Consider the following 22,924-nt stretch of genomic DNA (forward strand, 5'->3'; position numbering starts at 1 on the left):
TGGCTATTAATGCAGAAAAACATCCTTTAAGGTCAAAACACTGTGAACTTCTAGATTTTCCAGTGTTTCTAAGCTAGTTATTCTAAATCAACATTAGCCATATTTCAACTAATCTCCATGAATGGAAGATACTTGCTTTGGCAAAAAGGAATTTTCAGATGTGTACAGCTTCTATTACTCAGGTACATCATCCACTGTGATAGTGGATATACTGATTGAGAATATACTTCCTAACTGCACTTAGCAGTTCCAGTAACTTTTACAAACTCTAAACTGTAGTTAAAATGATCCAGAACAGGAGCTGTATGTTTTTCAAATTATTTAGCTTTTTTGAATAATGAACCAATGCTGCATATTCTCTAAACATGCACAACTGTTCCCAAATAGTTTTCCTTGTTCATCACGGACTCAAAGAAGAAGAAATTTTAAAATTCCTGTCTCTTTTCTTTCCTTCTTGAATTACAGTTTGCCCATTAGAGATTATCTCATTCCACCAGATTTTTACGCATCTGGACTTTTCACTTTTTGTAGATTCTTTTATAAAGTCTCTCACCTCATGTGTGCAACTTCATTTTCTAACTCTAGATTCCGTTTTCTTAGTTCTTCTACTTCTTTTTCAGTTTCTGTGGCTCTTACTCCAACAACACGGTCAACAGTGACACCAGTAGTTTTCAGTTTCTTCTGCAGAGCAATTTTCTCTTTTTCAGTCCTGCAACATCCAGTAAATTTACGTTTTAAAGCTTATTTGCTAACTTGCTTTCTTGAGGAGAAAATATTTTCCGTCTTAAAGAATCCACATTTGCATTTTATTTGCTCACTGAACCACACCCCCTTTTCTGTTTAATTAGGTTGCTGTAGAGACAGTAAAGCTTTACCACAAACCCAATACAAACCCCAAAAAAACAATGGACATTAAATTAGTATCATGCACATCATAAATCACTTGTTGGTCTTGCCTGTGTTCTATGTGAAATTAAGGCAAGGCTTGCTAAGAAGAAATGCTGTTTTGAAGCAACGTCAAATCACAGTTTAACAACAGCTACAATCACCATTACATGTTTTATCAATAAAATCCTGCCATTACTTTTCTGAAGTAAACGTAACATCTACAGAGGGTGTGGACATAGGATTGTTTGTTGAAAAGGCTTCCACCTCATAATCCTAGAACTGTCATTACTGCAGTAACACTACATGTAACATTAGCCAAGTATCCAGTCCTAGCAACCTGATCAAGTAACACCCCTGTGAGAAACAGCCTGTCTTCATAAAGCTGTTATTTGCTTTATGAGAATGCCAGAATGCTAAACCAGGAAGCATAATAAAGAAATTAAATTAATTTTATTTTGAGGCACTTTCTTCCAATAAAGGTTGTTGGCTTCTACAAGGGAAAGGATACTAGAGGAGTTAGTAGCCTGATGCTTGAAAATTAGATAATACTTTTAGTATCAACAGCAATGTCAAATTCTCACCATCAATCTTATAAATATAACAAACTGCAGTAATTATTATATGTCAAACATGTCTAGGTTTCCCTTAAGTCATCATTTTGTAGCTGAATCATTTAGAACCAACTCACTTTGTAAAAATTTCCTTCAATGTATTCAACTGTTTGGATAAATTATCTGCCTCTTTTTCTTTTTCTCTTAGTTTGTTCCGCAGACCTTCCACTCTGATTTGCCATTTTTTACCTTCATCCCATCTGATTATTTCCTCCTTGGAGCTCTGTGAAGAACATAAACAGATTACGTATTTCCTTTTGATTTCTTTTCTTAAAGCAAAACAATCAAATACATTCGAAAACTAAGAATGATATATTCTTCATTTATGAATTTAAACCAGGAAGCCATAGCAGGCACGTATTTTTTTGCCAAAGCTAAGTAGCAGGTTCAGCTGAATACACTGCTGTGACTAGTGTATAAAACTAATGCAGTTTAATGCTCCTACCAAATTCTTCCCTAGCTGTTAATATTCATTTTACAAAAAAAGGAGTGAAGCATTTTATGAAAATAGAGGTGCTAGTGCAATGTGTCCTTTTACTTCGATTACACATTAGACAGATTTAAGAAAAAGTAGGTATTTTGTATGGCAATTTACAACAGCTCTGTCTTCTGCAACTCACAAGGGGCTCACATGCCCCTGCTGCAGAACTTCTTTTTTTTTACAAGAAATGGAGTCTCTACTTAGAGTTAATTCAGTAATTATAAAGTATAAATTTGTTAAAACTTGTACCTATAGGATCACAAATGGCTACTAAAAAGTCATAGTCAATATTCCTGTAGGAAATTTTTGGTTTGGTTTGGGGTTTTCTTTGTTTATTTTTAGTTGGAATTTTTCCTTCTCTGGTTATTCCCTGTACTTCATTTTTTGTCTTTGTTCTAAATAGTTACTACTAAGAGACTGAATGAAATTAAAATCTTGAAAAACAGGAAAAATGCATGCCAAGTGTGAGAAAAATATCTCTAGACACAAAGCAAGAGGTATTTAAAACATCTCAAATTAACTGAAAACATAAGTGCAGTCCTAGAATAACATTTAATATCATATATAAATAGTCTAAATGTCATTACAGAAGAATGTTATAATATTCCAGTATGCTTTACAATTAATATGAGAAGCCACTAATTAGTTACTGATGTAGTAACAAGCAAGAAACCAGCAAGCATCTCATAAATTAACACAACTCCAATCGCTCAAACCTGTTATATGTGGAGATCACAGTTGTAAAGAATAATCACTTATACAGACATCATCACTTTTAGGATTCACTCTTTTGCTCCTCAGTACTTTGTGTTTTTATTATTGCATTGATTTCACAAAGGCACATTTGTCAGAACTTACATAATCAATTTCATTGCTGCCTAAAAAATCTTAGTTTTCTAAGATTTTGTATAATTAAAAATCCATTAGAAAAAGGCAGGTAAACGTTAAGGTATCAGTACTAAGTAACCAGAGCAGTAACAAAGAGCATGAGAAACATAAGCAGTTGCAGCCATGAAACTCCTTTTTTCAGATCAAGTTTGGCTGGAAGGTTTTAGAAGAAATAGGGAGAGGTGAACTGCCTTGGGTAAGGCTGATGAGGTCTTTCAAACCCATGATATAAACATCGCATACCTTGTCTTCTCTTACACCTTTTTTTTCTGTTTCTTCAGACTTTTTCTCAAGTTCACTTTCCAACTTTTTAATTTTTTTCTGAAGCACATCTATCAGATTTTGTTCATCAGCTTTGCTCTGAAAAATTATAAATTTTTACAGACTTCAAGTTTAGTGACTACTAAAATTCTTTTCTCCAGTAAAAAAAAAAGGGGTTTAATTCCAAATTAGTTTAGAACCTAAATGATCTTTTAAAAATTATCTTTAAATTGTTGTAGAATATATTGGAATGTATCTTTTCACTCAGAACTGAATAATCATCAGCATATAGCTGAATTTTAAAAAACAGATATTCTTCTGTAAATCCTTGACTTTTCTTCTGATAGGGGAAATAAGCGACAGCCAGGAACAAGACAAAATACCACTTTTCCAATAAGCTATGAAAGTGGTAATTCAACTCCTCAGACTCTTCAAAACATACTTCAAGAAGCAAGTAAATTTTTTTTAGTTGAAGCAAGAAAAAAGCTAATAGCTTGCATGTAACCCAGCTGACAAGGGAAAAAGAATTTTTTAAACCAAGTGTAAGATACTTAAATCTTTCAACCCCCCAAACCAGCACATCCATACAGAAATCTGAGCAAGATCAAACGTAGTTTGAAAAGTCACTTCTACCTGAATGCTACTGCTTAGCCTCCTAATCCGGTTCTTCAGCTCTTCATTTTCTTTTTCCATTTCATTTTTTTCCCTCGATATTTTAGCAAATGCTTTTTCTTTTTTCTGAAGTTCTTGGTTTAACTCATCCCTTTCGTCAGACAAAGAAGTCTCCTTGTTTTTACTTATTTTAAGGTTATCTGTAAGTTTTGCAATCTGATTATTCAATTCCTCTATCTGTGTCTAGAAGAAAACAAAAAAGCCAGCAAAGCCCCCACATCAGGTTGATCAAAAATACAACAAAGCAATACAAAAAAAGGTAATATCATTTTATTACCTAGTACTCACCGTCAGCCCCTTTGTTTGTCTGTCAACAATCTCCTGGACATTCATATATGCCTCTTTTTGTGATGCAGCAGCAATAATTTGCTGTTCAGCATTAGCAGTCATTTCTGCTCGGAGTTCTAGAAGTGCTTTACTCAAAGCCTGAAAATAATTAATTCAATTTTTTTTGTAAGTGACGATGATGCTACAAAACAACACAGGCAATTGTATTTTACTGTGGCATATTATGCAATTATATTGTACCTCCTGCTCAGATATACAAAGAATTGTTAAGCATTAAGAAACATTTAAGTGACACAGAAATTAATTTTTGTTGACTAACTTTTTGCTGGTTCTCTTTTATGGCTAACTGGCTCTTCAGCTGTTCCACCAGGTTTTTCAGTGTTGCTGTGGGTGCTCTATTATTTGCTTCTTTTTGGACCTCTAGTTCAGCTTTTACATTTGCTAATTCCTTCTCCTTCTGAGATAATTTTTTCCTCAATTCATTTGCTTCTTCTTTTATTTGTTCCACATCAACTGTGTGCTTTTCTTGAAGCCTAATAAAAAATAAGTATTAATAGTGTATAGTGTAATAATTAAGTTAGCAAACTCCAAATAAATCACAGAAGACACAATGTTTTATTTTTTATTATTATTAAAGAAAATGACACTTAGATTTGGAAACAGCACAGAAAGACTGAATCAACAAAGGCAGCCTCTATTTAATAAGAGAGCTACTCATGAAGGTCAGCAAAATAAGATTAGAGCACTGTTCATTTTCATTCTTGGCCCTTACATGTAAAGAAAGCATCATACTTTTGTCCTCTTAAACACGGCTTAAACTTTCATTAGTTTAAACTTGTTCAGCAGCAAACCCAAATGGATGTATTGTGGGGAGAAAAATGACAAAACACAAGCCAGCAAGTATATACAGTAACTTAAAAACAACTTTCTTTTTCACTAAATGGCACAAGGCTAACAACTAAAAGGCATTTTTCCAAGCCACAGTTTTTCCCTATTAGCCCAGGAAAGGGCTACCAATTGAAAATAACATAATTGCTAACTATATTAGGGCTTTTGAGATTTTTTTTGTTGAGCTAAAATCTTAAATTCAGCAAAAACATGTTCAATTTGATAGATCAGTCCTGCAGCAGCAATATATCATTGACTTGAACCACTCCAATTGTGACTTATGTTAATAGTCTAAAAACTTACTGGGCTCTGATAGTCTCAAACTCATTGATTTTCGTTGCAGTAATTTGTTTTTGTTTTTCCAAATCAGATGATGTTTTCTTTAATTTTCCAACAAGCGAAGCAAGAGAATTATCCTGTTCTGCTACAATTTGCTCTAAGTGGTGAAAATATTTGCTGTTGGACAGGGATGTAGAAGTCTTTTTCCCTAATGCCTGTAAAACAGAACAAATGCATGTGATAAACATTTTAAGCTTTAAGTAAAAGATAAGCATTTTTATCTCAACCCGAAATACAATCAAGCATTAATAGCTACCATTTACTTACTGAGATGTGATTCTTAGTTCACAGAGAAACCAGTCAGGCTGGTTTAAAAAGAGCTTTGTACGTCTAATGATCAACAGAAAACAGTTAATTACAGGTTTCACCTTATCATAAAGTGCAGTGAGAAATTTTGTATTGAAATGGGTTAGCTTAATGTAACCATACACTAAATAAGAAGAACAGAAAACAATATATAACTCTCTCCTCTAGAAGTCCCCAAAAGCTAGGATGATATGCAAAATTCCCCTATATACTGAAGTGGTAACTTTGGCTTTTTACACCTAACTTCTAACCCATCTCATGTGATTTCTCTCAAGAACAATATAACAACTGTGTATCAATCACCCATTTGTTTTTCCCGACATCAGTTATTACTTACTTTTGACTGCAAAACTGTTCTTTTCAGCAACAAAGTGAAAAAAATATATGAACAACTTCAATAATTCCAGAAATATATATGACTCACCAAAGCAGTCTCTTTGAGTTTTTTAAGGGAATTGTCAGTGTGCAAATCTAACTTCTGGTGTAGAACTCTTATGTCTTCCGCATGTTTCTTTGCTATTTCCTCTTGTTCCTGTTAGTTCAAAATAAAACTCTAGTAATGTACACTATCACAGAAAGTCATGAAACTACAGTGCCTTCAAGGTGTTTATTCAATTATTGCTCAATAGTACTCCCCAGATTTTCCTCTAATTCTGTAAGTTTTAAGAAATTTCTTTCTTCTTGCTATGATCAATGATTTTTTCCCCCCCTTTTTAACACTATTGGGAAAAAAAATTAACTGTCGCAGTTTTAAGCTATGTAGCTGGTAGTATGGTGTAACAGCACAGAAGCTGGAGAACAAAACAGCAGCTGTTAGTCCTCACCAACTCTGACTATCAGTATGGACAGTGATATCCATCCGAGGTACATTTCAAGTTTATTTACTTTGGACTATGGTGGGATCCCATGGATCGAATACTAGCACACAGAGCACAACAGGCTCATTTTCAGACTGCATCTTCTGGGGTTTTTTCCAAACAAAAAAAACTTGATTTCTCCCAAAAGAAATAGCTACACCTGTTAACCAAAGCACACTAGGTGAAGATGATAGAAAGTCTGCTTTGGACGTGTGCTTCTGATCCAAACACACTAAAACTAATGCATGTTTTAGTCTTGAAGTACCTCTCTGATAAAAGGTTTATGCTTGAAAATACACTTTATGGATAAAAAGAAAATGAATTATGCTTAAATAATACAAAGTATGTTTAGATACACTGTTTATGCTTTAAAAAACGCCTTAGTTTAATATATGCTTTAAGAAGAATGTTATCCATAAATTCATGTCTTTCTTCTATCTTCCAAATTCACTACCAGACACAGTCCAGAGACCTCTGTTCCAAATACTGAAAAATCTCAAAGAAATACACAAAGTATACTGAGACCACTTCAGCAGAATGTTAATTTTCTTCTTGTCACACTACTTTAATTCCTAGACAGACATTACATACATAACCTCTTGACTAAGCAAACCTCCTATTCAAAAAAGCTAAAAAATTCTACACAAACTTTCCACATCCAAAAGAATTGTCTCTGTTCCGTGAGTTCAGAAACTTTTCTTAGATTTCACTAGCAACGAAAAAACATAGAATCAACTAAAACAACTTGAAAATGGAAGAAATTTTAGACAAAAAGCTTAACTACCTCTCTTGCTTTAGCAAGCATCTGTTGGTATCTTTTTAACACTTCCTCCTTTTGATTTAATCTTGCTTGCATATTTGCAATGGTTTGATGAGCAATTTTAATGGCGTGATGGTGCTCTGAATCATCTTCTTTGCTTAATTCAGCCATTATTTTCTCTCCTGATGTTGAAGGTAATCGAAGTCTTAATTCATTTATAACTTTGTCTCTTGATACAACATTTTGTTCAGCTTTCCACAGAGCGGTTTCCTTTTCTTTTAATTTCTACAACAAAACACAATTTCTGCATTTTCAGAATTCAAATACTGCAAGATCTTACTTTTCAAAAAATGTACCAGAAAGATTTGTATAAATGGACTTATAAATACAAAATGCTTTGCATTGGGTTCTAGCTGTATGGGATTACTGTTACATGAGAATGTCCCAGAATATCATTACTGTGTCTTTATTTATTATTTGCTTGGCACAAGATACTTTAACAATTCATTTTGTGCTACCAAATGAAGATACGGTGTTTTACAAATTATTTTAAAACCATGAAGTATCTTCTGTAACAGAGTAGCAATTAAACAACCCAAGATATTTTGTAACACTCGCTAAATTTAACCACGTATAGTCAACTGAATTTTGTACAGCAAGAGCATCGTATGCTACTAAATGGATGAATAAAAACACTAGAAAATTCTCCTATGATTTGTTCCAATGGAAAAAATATTCTTTTTTATTCATGGTGTGATTACATTACTTACATTTTCTCTGAGTTAAATATGTTTAAATGACATTTAAAAAAAGGTATTTTTTCTAGAAAAAGAAGGGCATGGAAATAGAAACTTTTTCACTTTAAATTACAATTCATACATTTAATTACCTCCTCCAGTGATCTGCAGGTTGCCCTAGTTTCCAGGATTGTTCGAATCTGCTCCTGAATCTTTCTCAAAGCCAACTCAAGTTGCTGTGGGATTGGCAAACCAGGGTCTGGAACTGAGCCTGTAGCGTCTTCTAACTGTACAGAAATATTCATATTCATGTGATCTGACAGCTCTGAAAAACATGCTTATGAGTCTATTTTTAGTGCATGTACCTTTAAAGCTGTGCTAAGTATTTCATTTTGTTGATGATCATACTGGTCTAACTGGCGCTGCAGTTCTACTTCTCTCTGGTCCCAAGCCATTTGCCTTTCTTCGTGGAACTGTAACAAATGTTTGATAAAAGTAGTTTATTTATTGAAGGCAATGGAAATTTTACAGCCAACTTCAACAGAACAAATAGTTATCAAAATGTAAAATTTTCAAAGGAGCTATTAAAAAGAATTATGAAATCAAGATACAAACACCTACATTGAAACCTATTAGAAAATCACTTGGTAAAATAAGGAATAGAATATTTGTTTAATACCATGCAGAAATACATACCTTGTTCTGCTGTACGATTTCCTCTTCCAGGTTATTGATTGTACATTCATATTCTGAAATTACATTATGCAAATACTTCACCTCTTCCTTTTGCTTGACTAGTTCTCGACTGAGTTTAAGTTCCTGCAGATGGAGTTCCTCCATTTTCATATGCCATTCAATTACCTTGCAATGAACAACACACAGTATATTATAATTTACCACAGGCCAGCTAGACACAGCTTCACTCTTTGAGGCAGGATGAAACTTCTCAAACTAACTGGAAGATAGATATTCTGCCTTTTTAACCCTCTTCACTTTTCTTGAGTGAGGAAGCACGACAAGAATATGAAACAGCAAGGGGAATGACTGGTAAGTGCAGCAGACAACTGGAGAGGCAACAGGTTTCCCTTACACTGATAAAAGAGCATTGCAAACGATTTTCAAATGACCCAAGTTACACTCTGTGTATCTGTCCACACAGAACAAAAAAAGTATGCAAGTTTGGTTTGTCTTTCCTAAAAGAGCAAAAGTATTCAAAACCATTAAAACCTGTATGTATTTAAAAAAAATTGCACATGTGCTAAGAATAACAGACATAATTCAAAATGCCCCAGAAAAATATTATAAAACTGACTAAAACTAAAATGTGCCCAGAGCATTACACCCATTGATTGCTTACATGCAGACAACTTCAGCCATAACAGATCCAATCATATTATATAATATACAGTGATCTTGAAGAGAAGTGAGAAAGCCTTAAGATTTCAGAGCAACATTGCTCACAGTTGTAATATATGCTAAAGCAGAATTACACGAGGACAGTAACATTTTTGATAATGCTGCTTAAATTACTACCCCTGGATATATTTTAAGAGACATAGATCTGGAGTGAAGATTTCACTGCAAGCTCACAGAGCAGAACTTCAAAATGCTACTCTGTATTTAATTTATTATTAAATTAAATTCATAATTAATTCAATTTAATATAACTGCATTTGTAGTAAGCCTCTGGTTCCTACATGACTTAATTTCACAAAAAATTTAAATAGTAAATATAACTGCACTGACTTTTACAAAAACCAAAATATGATCGCTGTCATATTCTATGTATTTTGAAATCAGAAAGTTTTACATCAAAACACATTTAGAGAACAAACTGAAACATTACAGAAATGTAACTTAAATGCAGATCAGATAAGCAAAGCTATTCAAACCTGTAAAATCACAAACCTTTTGAGCTCCTCTTGTATCCTTCAAAGCACTTACTAATTCCTCTAAACTTCTCAGTTTTAACTCCAGCTCTAATGCTCTGTTTTCTGCATTTCGACGCTCCTGCTGGGCCTGCTGAACTTCTTCCAGGATCTTCAGTTTGTCATTCTGTAGCTGAATCATTGTTTTAGAGAACTTTTCTTGCTGTGCTAAAGGCAGGGCACCACTAAACTGTCGCCGCAAAGACTGAACTGTCTGTTGGAGATGTTTGGCTCTATTTCTTCCTTCAAGTCGGGCAAAATATAAGGCTTGATCTCTCTCATCAAGCTTCTGCTCTAAACGTAGATTATGGATTTCCATCTTCTGTAGTTTCACTTTAAACATCTCCAATTTGCCTACAGCAGCAGATTCCCTACCTTGAAGGGCTATGATATCTTGATGCAGTTTTGCAATAATTGCTTTTTCATCTGACTGTGCCTAAGAACAAAATTGATAGAACAGATTTATTTTTCTTTTGAATATATTAATGCAGTTTATTTGTGAATATAAACAAGCAATTTTTTATTTTATATACTACATATGTATTTTATTCCACAGAGAAGAGCAAGAATTAGCGTCTAACAGGCTTTTAGTTTTTTCACTATTGTCTCGACAGCCACATTTTAGAAGTACACCTTTTCATAAACTGATCTTAAAAACAGTCTCTTTCCAAAATACCAGAAATTGAGGAAAAAATATATACCTAAAATTAGAAAATATAGTAATGTAAAAGCTGACACAAGTGTTGGATTTAAGGACTCAAAGCCTTCTACAACATGAAACCAAATCAAAATAAATTGCTTTAGCTAGTAACAAAACAAAATAGTAAGTCTATTGCAAATCTTCAATATTTACAAGTGATTTCTTGTCTTGTAAAAATTATCAAACTTTCCTGACCATGAGTTTTTCCTTGACTGTGAGCTATTAATGACACAGGAACAAAACAACATGGAAAAAGGTCAGGATCTGTAGTAGCTGCACAGCTAGAAATGGAATTAATGGAGAAGGGAATAATTAATGTGAAATAGAACGTTTGAAAGGGTGTGGGCACTACAAGGACTATCTTGCTAAGATCCTTCTGAAATACTTTTGCAGTTTTCTAATTCACTGCAAAAATACTTCATTTCTTCTCACTCCAAGAAAAAAAAATCCAAACTGCAGCTTTATTAAAGGCTGAATTTTACCTGATAATCTAAAATTTGCATTCTAAGACATTCCACTTCTTTATCTCTGTATTGCTGGCGTGCCTCCAGAGCTTCAACTTGTGATTTTGCTACATCAGACAGTTCTCTTAACCTTCCAGTGAAAACAAGAATATTGTGTCACTTGAAACCATTGAATAACCTATCACATTTTTCTGCATAGGAGATGCTACGAAAAGATACTTAGTATGTTTCCTCATACCAAAACATTTGGATTTCATTCTTTTGAGCATACTTGTCTCTGTTACTCACAGTTCTGCTTAAGAAAATTCTTCTTCTGTATTGCCTCTCAATGTTTTAAAGAACATTTTACTATACATTAAGCTATACAGTAACCTACTCCAGGAAAACAATGCCATGGTATTTTTACCTGAACTAAACATCTCTGTTCTCTATTTCTATCCTACTTCAGGATATAAATACTCTACATTTTTTAAATGCTCAAAAAATTTCTTTCTCAATTCCTTTCTCTGCTTCCCCAAGGCTAATCACTTATTTGCAGTGCCAAAAATCACTGCAAGTAACCCTATAGACTTTGTTAGTTTAGGAATGTAACAGGATTATATTAATTATTCAAAGACAAATGTCCATAACAACGTATCTAAAAAGCTCAGTTTTTAAACTTAGGCGAAGTTAATCTCTTTTAAGTAAAGGCAAACCTCCCTCCCACTGTATCTTAATCTTTGAGATATGAGTCTTTCAACATAAGACTGCTTTCCAATTAGTTCTATGAGATTTTCATACATGTAAGGAGGGTTGTGGCACAGAAACACAATCAACTTTTATTAGTTTAAAAATACTATTGTAAGTATCAATTGCATGCTTACCCTATCTATCCAGGCCAGCACTTAATTCCTTCATCAAATTAAAATGAAACAATTGCATTCTTTATAGTCAGGAATGCTTCATTTCCAATGCCAAATTTGACATATATGAATGCTCAAAAAAACAGGCATTGAAAATTGGATGTCAGTGATACATAAGTAGTGTATTACATATGACTAATATGCCTAAATTTTCACATATTTCCAAACATATTGCATTCAAAATGTGTCACTTCAACACTTACTTTGATACTTCAATCTTGAGCTCCATCTCACGCTTCTCTAGGTCCATGATTTGTCGTCTATCTGCATCACTTACTGCCTTACTTACACTCTTTGACAGTTCATCTCTTAATTCCTGTTCCACTTTCTGTGCCTCAAGATTGATTTTGGTGAGCTTAAAAAAATCAAAACCAGAAAGAAACAAAATGGTATCCTACACCCATAACTGCTCGAACTCTGCGATGAAATAGCAATGCCAAAAGTATTTCTTCTTTTTCAGTCATTACAATACACAGTTCATCTGTGTTGAAGTTGTGTTCAAAAACTGACTTCCTTTACTCTCTGCTTGAACATCTTTTTGTTTGCAGGGTTACTTACACATAGGAACAAATACACAAGTTGCATCATAAGCTTATTTATATAATTACTTATTGACATACAGTGGTATTATTGATACAAATATTTTTTGAAAAAGCTCAAAAATATGCTTTTAAGATCTATCAAATTAGGTTGTTAAATCTCAGCAGGTTTACCTCAGCAAATTTTGTTTCCAATTCAAAATTACGTTCTTCTACTTGCTTTACAGTACTCCTTAAATGCTCATACATTCGTTGTGAATGTTCTGCTCTCTGTCTTTCATTTAATTCCTTCATTTCCAACATTGTGATTTTCTTAGAAATGGACAAAATCTCACTGTTGGTTATTGCTTTTGTGGCTTTGTCCATGGCACTGTCATCCCCTACAAGAAAAAATATTTAAATTAGGGAATACACAAGCTGATTCAACTATGAAAATTATTTCCACCATGAAACTGAACATGAGTTTTGCTTTATCTGTGTTAGATAAACTTTATCAGAACATCTGTGGGGTTTTTTTTTAATGGGAGGCATGGTTATCTTGCCTTATTATATGTTTGAAAAGTAAGTAATTTGAAAAAAATAACACTATCAATTATAAATGCATGTATCTGCAACCACAGGTTTTGAGACGGATAACTATTTTCAATGTAGCCTTTCACTTTATCCTTAATATAACTGGTAAATCTTCAGGAAAGTTAATTTAAAATCTGTAAAAGAAACAGGGGTGAATGAGTTCTTCTTGAATAATGGGAATGTAAACTATACAAAGAAACCCCAGCTATCAAGAAAGAATACTTTGTGATAAAGCATGAAACCAGCAAAAAGAAATAATTTTCTCAACAACCTCTGAAGCACTATGACTGATAAACAAGTTAGAACATATTAAGAAAAATAAATTCAGGTGATGTTGCTTTAAAAGCTTTTAAACCCTTGAGTCAGTAACCCAAGAAAAGTCAAAGTGAAGAGCTTCCAGAGAAAAATACCAAAATTTGTTTTAGTCAAATGAAATATACAAACAAAATAATTCATCAAGAAAACCAAGACCATTACTGAAAGATGTAAAACAGGTTGCATTTTTTTATTTTGGTTAAGATACATCAATTTTAAAATATTTTCGAATATTTCTTTTGGACAGGATATACCATTTCATTTTTCATACTGTAACATAACTTTCATACTTGCCCAGTTTAGCCATCTGTTCCCAAGCCTGTTCTACAGTGTGAAGTTTCTCTTTCGTGATCTCCAGTTCCTTATTCAATGAATTTATCTGTGCTTTCAAGGATTCATTCTCACGCTGCATGACAGAAAAATTGCAACACAATAGCAAACTATTTAATTGTAGCAGGTTTCTTGTCAGTGTCTATGAAATTTTTCAGATTAACAGACTTAACCTGTGTGCGACCCATAACCTACATATATGGCAACAGAAGAGTATAAGTTACCTCTTAAGTGTAAAAATGTATGTTTTTTCTCTCTGTATCTTACTGTAAGAGCTAGAAATAGTGTGAATATTTATTACCAGTGATCTACAGTGTCTAGAATTAGATGAAAAAAATCTTTGTCTGTCATACTAAGCACCTCATTAACAGTGGGAAAGAATTGCTTCTGGAAGATATTTCACCCCACACTGGGTGCTTCATCTTGCACATAAATACCTGTTTGAGACAGATCATACATCTCTTTTAGTTCTTTTAGGTATCTAATATGATGCCATACATTACTTTTGTAAATGTTCCTTCCCTTCAAATAGAAACTCAAGTTTCTTCATTAACCAATAAAACAAATTGAATACTTCATATTAATTTTCCATTTTTAGTTTTCTGGACACGTTTTTAGCTGATAAATGGTTCTCTAGCTCTATGAAGTTGCTGAAAAAGACAGTGCAACTCTTCATACACACAAAATTCCATAAAACAGACATAGGAGTCACCCCTTCTTTACCACCCATGCAAAGTGGGAGGTAGTAATGTATCTTAGAAGCCAACTTCACAGAGTTCTTGAGAAGAAACTCCCTTCTACTTCAGAATAAAAATTATCGGGAAGAGTTAAGTATTTGCAGCCCCTACAATATTTTGCAAACACATTATGAACAATCTTTGGGGGTTTTGGGTTCTTTCATGGAAGCAAAAATCTAAAGTTTTACTCTTTTTGGAACTAAACATTTCATTCCTGTAAAAGCTGGGAATTAATAAGAGCACATACTTTGAGAGAAAGCTTACAAAGTGTTTACACTCGTTTTACTTTCCTTATGGCCTCCAATAGTGAAGATGATAGCAAACAATCCTCCTGCCAGCCTTGTTTTAGTAATCAAAGAACTAAAAATAATTTCTGAGGGAACATATCCAAAGCTTAATTTAAAGAGCACACAGACAAAAAACCAAAGAACCAAAACAAAATGCTTTTATGTCTGCCCATTGAAATAAAATCTGGAACTCTGTGTATTGTCTTAATCCACTGAAGAATACCACAAAAGCAAATTAGAATTCAATAGCAAGTCACACGGGCTCAAACATCTCATACCCCCTATGAAACTGTTCAAACCAGCAATTTCAGTGCTGGGACTTCTGTTCTATCGTTCTATTAAGTGAGGAAAAAAAGCAAAGCAGAATGAATATATAATAATTTTTTTCCCTTAGGGTTAAGACGTAACACAAACATTACCTCCAGGTGTTCCATGTTTGTTGTCCGTTGGACGAGCAAATTATCTTTTTGTAACATCTCTCTGTATTTAGCAGTTAATGCATTGTACTGCCTATTGGCCACTTCTAGCTCAGACAATGGCACACTACCATCCAGCACTTTTTGCAGAGCTGCAATCTTAAAGCAAGCCATTTCCTAGGAAAATAATCAACACAATAGGTTTCTAAGGTCAGCTACCAATTTAAATTTAAAATTACTCAACGTAAAAGAATACAACTTAATATAGTGCTTTAGACATTCATTTTCCTAAACTACCATTCATCTTTAAAAATTGCCTGCAATAAACACTGACAAAATTTCTCTGATATTCCAGCTCTGGGTAATTTTATCAATAGCTGCCTCTCAAGGCACTGTCAAAACATATTTTATAAAATCAATACAGGCTCTAGCAACCTACAAGGCCAAAAGGTAAGATGTGGTTTCATATGATGATCATGGAATCTTAGAATGGTTGGGTAAGAATGGCACCTTGAAGATCATCTAGTTCAAACCACTCTGCCATGGGTAGGGACACCTTCCACTAGACCAGGTTGTTCAGAGTCCCAACCAACCTGGCCCTGAACATTTCCAGGAATGGGGCATCCACTTCTCTGGGCAACCTGTTCCAGTGCCTCACCAGCCTTGCAGTAGAGAATTTATTCCTAATATCAAATCTCATTTGCTCTCAATCTGTTCATCTCCCAGCCTGGATTGATACCAGGGGCTGCCCTGATTCAGCTGCAGCATCTTGCAGTTGGCCTTGTTAAACCGCACGAGATTCCCATGCACCCACTTCTCGAGCTTGTCCTAGTCACAGTGCTTATTTAAATACAAGTATTTCTACAAGATTTATAACAGCAATTAACAAGCTTTTGGGTAATGCATTCAAAAAACTAATACTAACGCAATTTAAAAACAAAGGGTATTTATTTTCAAACTGTAAAAATAAAAATATGTGCGATTACTGCTATTAACTATACCTTGAATCGTTGCAAGTTTCCAATCTTCCCTGTAACTGCAGTCTCCATAAGTGTTATTTCACCCTTTAGTTTCTCATTTTCTTTTCTAAGGTGCCGTTCCATTTCAAGTAAAGTGCTACACTGCCTTGTTAGCGATTTTTCATTAATTCGTAAAACAGTTATTTTTCTATTATTTTCTGCAAGTACTTTCTTTGTTTCATCAGGATCCATCTGAAGTGCATCGAGTAAATTCTGTAAAACATTTTTTTGACAAGAACCTTGTATAGAAATATGGTAAAGCACAATTACATACACAAGCTCTCTTGTATATTTTTTCATCTAGTTCAGAAAAGTCCATTAATCTGTCTGAAATTTTTTGCTTATAAAATATATACACACACTCAATACATCAAGCATACAATATTCCAAGAAAAAGATGAATCTTCAGAAGCTAAGTACGTTTGACTGACTAACTAGAATTTTAATCAATGCTGACATTTTTAAAATTTAGAACAAGAACGGTTCTCTGCATTCACTGTCAGAGTGAATCAGTATTCCCTTTTACATTAGAATAAAAAAAAGCATTGGAACATTTATCTAAACAAAATAGAAGTCCTGTGGTCCCAAATAAACTTCAGTGATGTCCTGCCTTGAAGACCAAGCCCCTATTTGTAAAGTAACCACAGGATCCCCCCTACAGAAACATTTGTGTCTATGTGTGCACATGTGTTTGCATGCATGTATAAATTGCAGGAGGGGCAGCACTGGGGAGGGCAAATTATGGCAACTCAGGTCACAGAAGTCAAGCTTTGCTGTCACACACATCAGCTTGCCAAGGAGACAGGTAGTAGAAATTGGACATGTTAGAACTCAGCTGTCTAAACATCCACAATTACTTTCAACACCCTGTGATATCCTTGCTCTGTTGCCTGCTTCTCTAAAACAACACATGTGGCTTATGTCTTCAGTTAAATTTTGCAAAGCTTGGTGCCCAAAGACACCCGTAGTCATCTAAAATTGCACTATGCCTGTGATTAGACACCCCCATCAATTCCAGGAACATTTAAATACCACCAATACTTTTCAGTTTTCTCAATGTAATATTGAATTCAGACTTGGTGGAAGTAAATCAAAATAGATAAATTCTGTTTACTGCTTTTCTGAAACAATGATTTATTGACAATAACAGTTATATATAATAAGATGCAATTAAAGGTAATAACCTTATAAACTAATGTGTTTACCAAGGGGTTTTTGCATGCTCCTCCTCCCACTCAAAACAGCCTGGGTAATAACTGCTGTTAAGAGAGCAGTGTGAGTGTAAAGAGTGTGTGTGAATAGAATACCCAAGACTGCCTGAGAAGACATTTGCTCAAAACTGATAATCTTAAAGAGGAAAACTTTTAACCAGACTGAATAATAACAATAAAATCAGAGACTTGAAGTGAAGAAGTTGTCAGCTTGAAAATTAGTGTAAAAAATGCATTAAAACTTCTACCAGCAGAGGAAGAAAAGGTCCTAATACAACACTCACAACTTAGTTCAGCTTCAGAAGCTTCTCCGCTGTCCCTGAATCTTCTATGTGCATGCGAGTGACCCTTCCTTGCTGCACACCTCAGCACTCCAGATAACAGTCTGGAGGTAGGGACCCACACCTCAGGTGTGTGCTGTGACTTCTGGGGTGGCTTCTCTGCAGTGCATGGATTAGCACTCTGCAGGAAGGCCAACAGGCACACACAACCCTAGGGCACCCCTACATGTACACAGCACCCCACAGCACACTGAAGAAGTGAGTGTGTACATTTTCCCCATCAAACAAATGAGAGGAGTATATTAAAACCTCTGTTCTATGTCCTAAAATCTTTTTTGAAAAATGAAAGCAACAAAATTACTTACAGAATATGCCTTTATTTTTGTAGCATCCTGTTCTTTTTGCTCTTCTAGTTTTTTCATTTCCTCTTTAATATTTTCTGATTCTTTTTGCCAGCTTTCCTTTTGACTAAAACAGAAAGGAATTTTCATTTATTATGATGAAAGACCTGAAGATTTTTAGAAATCTAACTTCAACAGCAACTGTGAAATAATGCAAATGAAGGAACTTACTTTTAGCAGTAATATAATTTGAAAAATACATGACAAATTGTAGATGGATTGCCGAAAAACAATATCCTCTTTTTAGGCTACAGCTGATGATGAAAAGAATTCTTCAGTATCTTATTTCTTCCTCAAATATATATCATAATGCAGAGATATATATTCCTTACTTTTCTACTTTTTTGCCTGCAAATCTTTCCTTCTATTACATTTATTTTATCTCAGATCCTTAGGATAGAGGACATAATTTCCCACCCTTGTTTTATTTCAGTGAAAAACACATGCAAACATAAAAAGATTCAGCTTATTCAGCTTCACTTTGGCCCAAACTACTCTCCTCTATCCATTTATATTTATTTGGGGAAAAAAAGACTATGAATTTTCATACATGCCTAATAAAGAAGTTCTATAGACTGTATGGCATACTTAAGGCTTGTTTAAGCAATGGGTAACCAAAGGTATTTCAGAAATAGTATTTTCTTTTCAAAGAAGGCATCTTAGTTTCTTACATAATGGAGTAAAATGGAGGAGAAGGAAAGAAAATTCTCTGAAAGAGACTTTTTATGGGATGTCAAGTCAAAGATTTTCCTCCTGTAACTTCAGTCTGTACCAGGTTTAGAAGAAGGAGCCTTGAATCATCATCTTATCCCTGTCGTTGGACTCCCTCATCTAGTTGTAAATGAGGCAGTATATAATAGCCATCAACAAAACAGCTGTATCTTTAATGCCTTAAAAAGACATTGTCTGGAAGTCTTAAGTGATACAAAGAACAAAGGTTTCTGAAATGCTGAACCCTTATTCCAGAAGCCGTCCAGGTGACTGTTCACTCCAATCCAAAGAGAGAGAGTACTCAGCTAACAGTTTGTTACTTGAAAAAATCCAAATCATCATGTTCATACCTATTCTCCTAACAGATGAAAACACTTAATTTTTTTGACCGTAAGAATAATTTTATAGAATTTAGGTTCACTGAAGCATATAAAAGAACTAGGAGTCTGAAGGAAAACCAACCACAAAATCCTGACAACCTGAAATTTTTAGAGAACTCTGACTGTATTTGGATTCGCTTTTCTTCCTCCCCTCCTTTCCACTCCCAAAAACCTATTAGAACCCATACTTGAAAGCAAAAGAAAATGAGGCTGAAGAGTCCATCATATCAGGTTCTAATAAAATGCAAGGTATCAGACGCAGACAGAACAATGGAATCCTCATTATAAAATATGCAACATGAAAAGAGTCCAGCAGAAAATGTTTTTTTAGGAGTTTTCTGAATTTTTACAGGGCTAAGGAAAATGTATGGAGTCCATATCCAAACATGGCAGCACTTACGACATTAACCAAAGAACTACTTCAAGACAGCAGCAAATCTTGTTTCAAGATTGTTAAATATTTAGATAATTGAACTTTCATAATTCAGTCAAGAGAGCAATACCTTTGATATTCTTTATATAGCAAGCCTTGTTGATGACGAATCACTGCAAATTTTCGCTTGTAGTCCTCTACTGCATCCTCCAATTGTTTAAGTAACTTTTCTTTGTTTTCCAGTTCCTAATTAGTATTTTCCAAATAAAAATATAGAAATTATTAATATAGGTTTTAAACATTAAACTATCAGTTTAATCAAAATGTCAGTCCTTTGTGTTTTCATGATAAATGCTTCTGTCATGAACGGTGTGAACTACGGATATGAATTATGTATTTTCTTTAGAAGCAATGGATGGAAAAAGTCCAATGAGCTTTGGCATTCACGTTAATAGGTGTGAAATAGTGCACAAAGTTCAAAACACCATGACCTGTAACTAGCCCACAAAGAATACTGACTGAATGTCTAACTGGGAAGTGTCATTTTCTTCTCATGTTCCCAAATATGTTTCCGCTTTTTAAGCATATTGAGTTGAAAAAATATTCTCTAATGAAAAAATTTAAAAAATTTATCATAGACAGAAAAAGATAAATTTAATAATAATAAAAAGGTAACTTTTTTTTTTAACTGCAATTCTGGAGGAGTCAATTCTTCATTACTATATGCCTGTTTGCTATGCTTCCCAGGGGAATCACTGGCATCTGTTTCAATGTATTTATGCCTCTATTTATAATTGCTGATGTATTTTTGACAAATAATGGAATGAAAATTCATGTAGTAAATTAATAGAGACCTTGGCTCTATAGGGAAAAACTGTTCAAGTAGGATTTGCACATGCAGACTCAGATGTGGAATCCAGACAGCAGTAAGAGAGAATTTCTCATAGAAAGAGTGCAACTGTGAAAGTAGAAGGAAGAGCGGGCAAATGTTTAGATCAAAATTCAGATTTCAAACAAAAAAAAAATCTGAATTTCTGTCCAAAATTTAGTTAACTATTACCTTTCAGGCTTACAGCACAGCAAAATACTTACAGCTTTAAATTAAAAAAATATCCCAAAGAGTTTAGTAGATATTAGAACACCAAAATAGTTTTTGAGAGATCTCTTGTGTCCATACATGGCATAATACTGAATTTCAGAGGAATTAGATACATGGTACACATACTCTTTATTTCAAGGAATATATGAGTTACCTGTGTAAGATGTATTAAATATTCGTTCAGAGAATTAATTGTATTAACACTTGAAGGAGCCATTCCTTCTGGAAGATTCACTGTTTGGAAGACAATATTGGCTCCTTCTGACTGATGTAGTAAGGAAATTTCATTTTTCATTTGTGCAATCTAAAGAAAGGATACAAAACCATAAAGAAATAGCTCTTGCTGTTAGATTAAAAAATGATGGAAAATATATTGCTGCATCAGTTGTTACTAACAACTTAATTTTCACTTACATTCTAAAATATTCTAATACTCCTTAAAATAGCCTTTTAAAAATATTATGATTTCATAAATCATTAAATGCATAATAAATTAATCCAAATTTTCAAATTACCCCAGCAATCAGGGCAACTACACATATCACAGAAGTTTTATTCCCAATTCTTTAAAACACAGTGCATTCCTACTCCTTTAGTAAGATTAAGTTTTGGAAAGAATTATTGCAGTGGTTATTTGACAGTTTTTTCTAAACAAATCTTTGCCTTTTCATTTAATTTAAAAGCTCTCTGGTTCTCTAACAGTACATAAAACACTATTTTAGAAGGTTAGTTTCTAGCAAATCTTTTTGTATGACCAAAGCTGTCATAAAAGACAAATTTAAATTTGGCTTCTTGTAAGACAGTATTCCATTCCTCATTGCTTCCCTGGAAGAAGCATTCCACAGAATGAACTGTACAACTTAAAACAAGATATAGGACTTTAGAGAATGATTCATCATTTCAAACACCTAATTTCTGTAACTTATTTTTAAGTAGCAAATGCAAGACTCCTGGCTTCATTGAAGAAATAGATCTGTGAGCTTTTTTGGGCACAGCTCTCCCCAGAAGACAGGAATGCTTGGTATTTAACAGGATAGAATATTCCAAGGATAAAGTAACATCAAGAAGAGCAAGATCTGAAGTTAAAATGGATGAATTACTAGGTCCACTACATAAATTTCAGTATGATTTATGTATTATATTTATACACTGTTCACATAAGCTAAATTCAGTGTTTTATGGATTGTGTGGATTGTTCTAAATTATCAGAACAGGCCCTTTTGAACTACAAAATATATTATATACCTTTTCATTGGCACTTGCCAGCTGATTAGACAAACTTGTTGCCTCCTTCTGAGTCTCTTTTAGCTCCTGTCTTAGTTCTTCATTTCGTCCTGTAAGCTGGTCAACCTGAGCTTTCAGGTGCACACTGGCATCAAAGACCCCCTCTGAATTCTTTGACTCCATTGCCTAAGGCAGTAAACAGTTAATTAACAAACCAGAGAAAAAGTGCAGAAAAGCTTTAATTTTTTCATAGTAAACTGAACCCTCAAGTTTAGACTACACAGAATTAGTAAAAATCATGAAATTTTAACATTGCAAAATCTATTTATCAGTTTCCTAAGGGTATACTTGCCACAGACTATGACTTACATAGTTACACTTTCCTGGAAAATCCCTTATTTTTTGTAAGATGCATGAATAAAGAATTTTTTTTAAAACATTTCTGGCAGGTCCCATAGAGATAAAAGACAGGCAAATGAACTTTTACCAAAGCTTTGTGAATGGGACAACAAATTTGCCAAGGACACTTGTGTAATATCCAGCTGATGGTAAGGGCTTTTTAAATTTTGGCAATCCCTTCTCCTGTATATTTCAATTTACCTTGTTAAAGAGGAATCACACTAGGAAAGCATATGCACAAAGAAACTACAATTAAATTATACAATAACCCAATAACTGAGGAGGAGGAGAATACACTGCAAATCCTATAAAGCTAAACAATACTTCAGAAAGCAAGCTTACATGAACTAAACGATCCAGACTAGGGATTATTAAGGCTGTTTCTCCTCCCTTCATACTTGAATCCTTCTGCATTTCCTTGATGGCTTGCAGTATTTCTTTCATTCCTTGTTCAAGTTGTTTATTCTCTTCTGATAACTCTTTTACTGTAATAAAAGTTGCAAATGTGTTAAAAAGCACTGAAAAAAATGAGTTAAGATTTCCTAGGACATTTCATGTTATTGATTTGATAAATTAAAAGAATGTTCATATCATATATGCACAGGTATAGCGAATTAGGAAATTAAAAGCAGAGCTGCTAAGAATATCTGGGAGGTGTA

At 33.9% G+C, this 22,924-nt stretch overlaps 1 protein-coding gene across 6 annotated transcripts in view; it reads right to left on the reverse strand.

Moving 5' to 3' along the window:
* The window catches only part of CEP290 (centrosomal protein 290), a 46,351-nt gene that overhangs the window by 10,442 nt on the left and 12,985 nt on the right, over positions 1 to 22,924 (reverse strand). For all 6 annotated transcript variants that reach the window (XM_085046113.1, XM_085046103.1, XM_085046123.1 and 3 more), the window contains exons 20-43: positions 22,608 to 22,750; positions 21,888 to 22,052; positions 20,797 to 20,946; positions 19,674 to 19,789; positions 18,044 to 18,146; positions 16,169 to 16,399; positions 15,171 to 15,344; positions 13,692 to 13,803; positions 12,684 to 12,889; positions 12,174 to 12,325; positions 11,087 to 11,198; positions 9,885 to 10,340; positions 8,673 to 8,837; positions 8,342 to 8,449; positions 8,129 to 8,263; positions 7,264 to 7,524; positions 6,047 to 6,154; positions 5,281 to 5,471; positions 4,409 to 4,622; positions 4,090 to 4,227; positions 3,763 to 3,984; positions 3,112 to 3,228; positions 1,577 to 1,722; positions 554 to 709 (exon numbers count right to left, since the gene is read on the reverse strand). In XM_085046113.1, the coding sequence (XP_084902239.1) occupies positions 554 to 709; positions 1,577 to 1,722; positions 3,112 to 3,228; positions 3,763 to 3,984; positions 4,090 to 4,227; positions 4,409 to 4,622; positions 5,281 to 5,471; positions 6,047 to 6,154; positions 7,264 to 7,524; positions 8,129 to 8,263; positions 8,342 to 8,449; positions 8,673 to 8,837; positions 9,885 to 10,340; positions 11,087 to 11,198; positions 12,174 to 12,325; positions 12,684 to 12,889; positions 13,692 to 13,803; positions 15,171 to 15,344; positions 16,169 to 16,399; positions 18,044 to 18,146; positions 19,674 to 19,789; positions 20,797 to 20,946; positions 21,888 to 22,052; positions 22,608 to 22,750 (4,081 nt within the window). The remainder of the gene's footprint in view (positions 1 to 553; positions 710 to 1,576; positions 1,723 to 3,111; positions 3,229 to 3,762; positions 3,985 to 4,089; positions 4,228 to 4,408; positions 4,623 to 5,280; positions 5,472 to 6,046; positions 6,155 to 7,263; positions 7,525 to 8,128; positions 8,264 to 8,341; positions 8,450 to 8,672; positions 8,838 to 9,884; positions 10,341 to 11,086; positions 11,199 to 12,173; positions 12,326 to 12,683; positions 12,890 to 13,691; positions 13,804 to 15,170; positions 15,345 to 16,168; positions 16,400 to 18,043; positions 18,147 to 19,673; positions 19,790 to 20,796; positions 20,947 to 21,887; positions 22,053 to 22,607; positions 22,751 to 22,924) is intronic.

The sequence above is a fragment of the Lichenostomus cassidix genome, chromosome 1Aa, assembly GCF_008360975.1.
Source record: "Lichenostomus cassidix isolate B80296 chromosome 1Aa, HeHo_3.0, whole genome shotgun sequence".
Taxonomy (NCBI): domain Eukaryota; kingdom Metazoa; phylum Chordata; class Aves; order Passeriformes; family Meliphagidae; genus Lichenostomus; species Lichenostomus cassidix.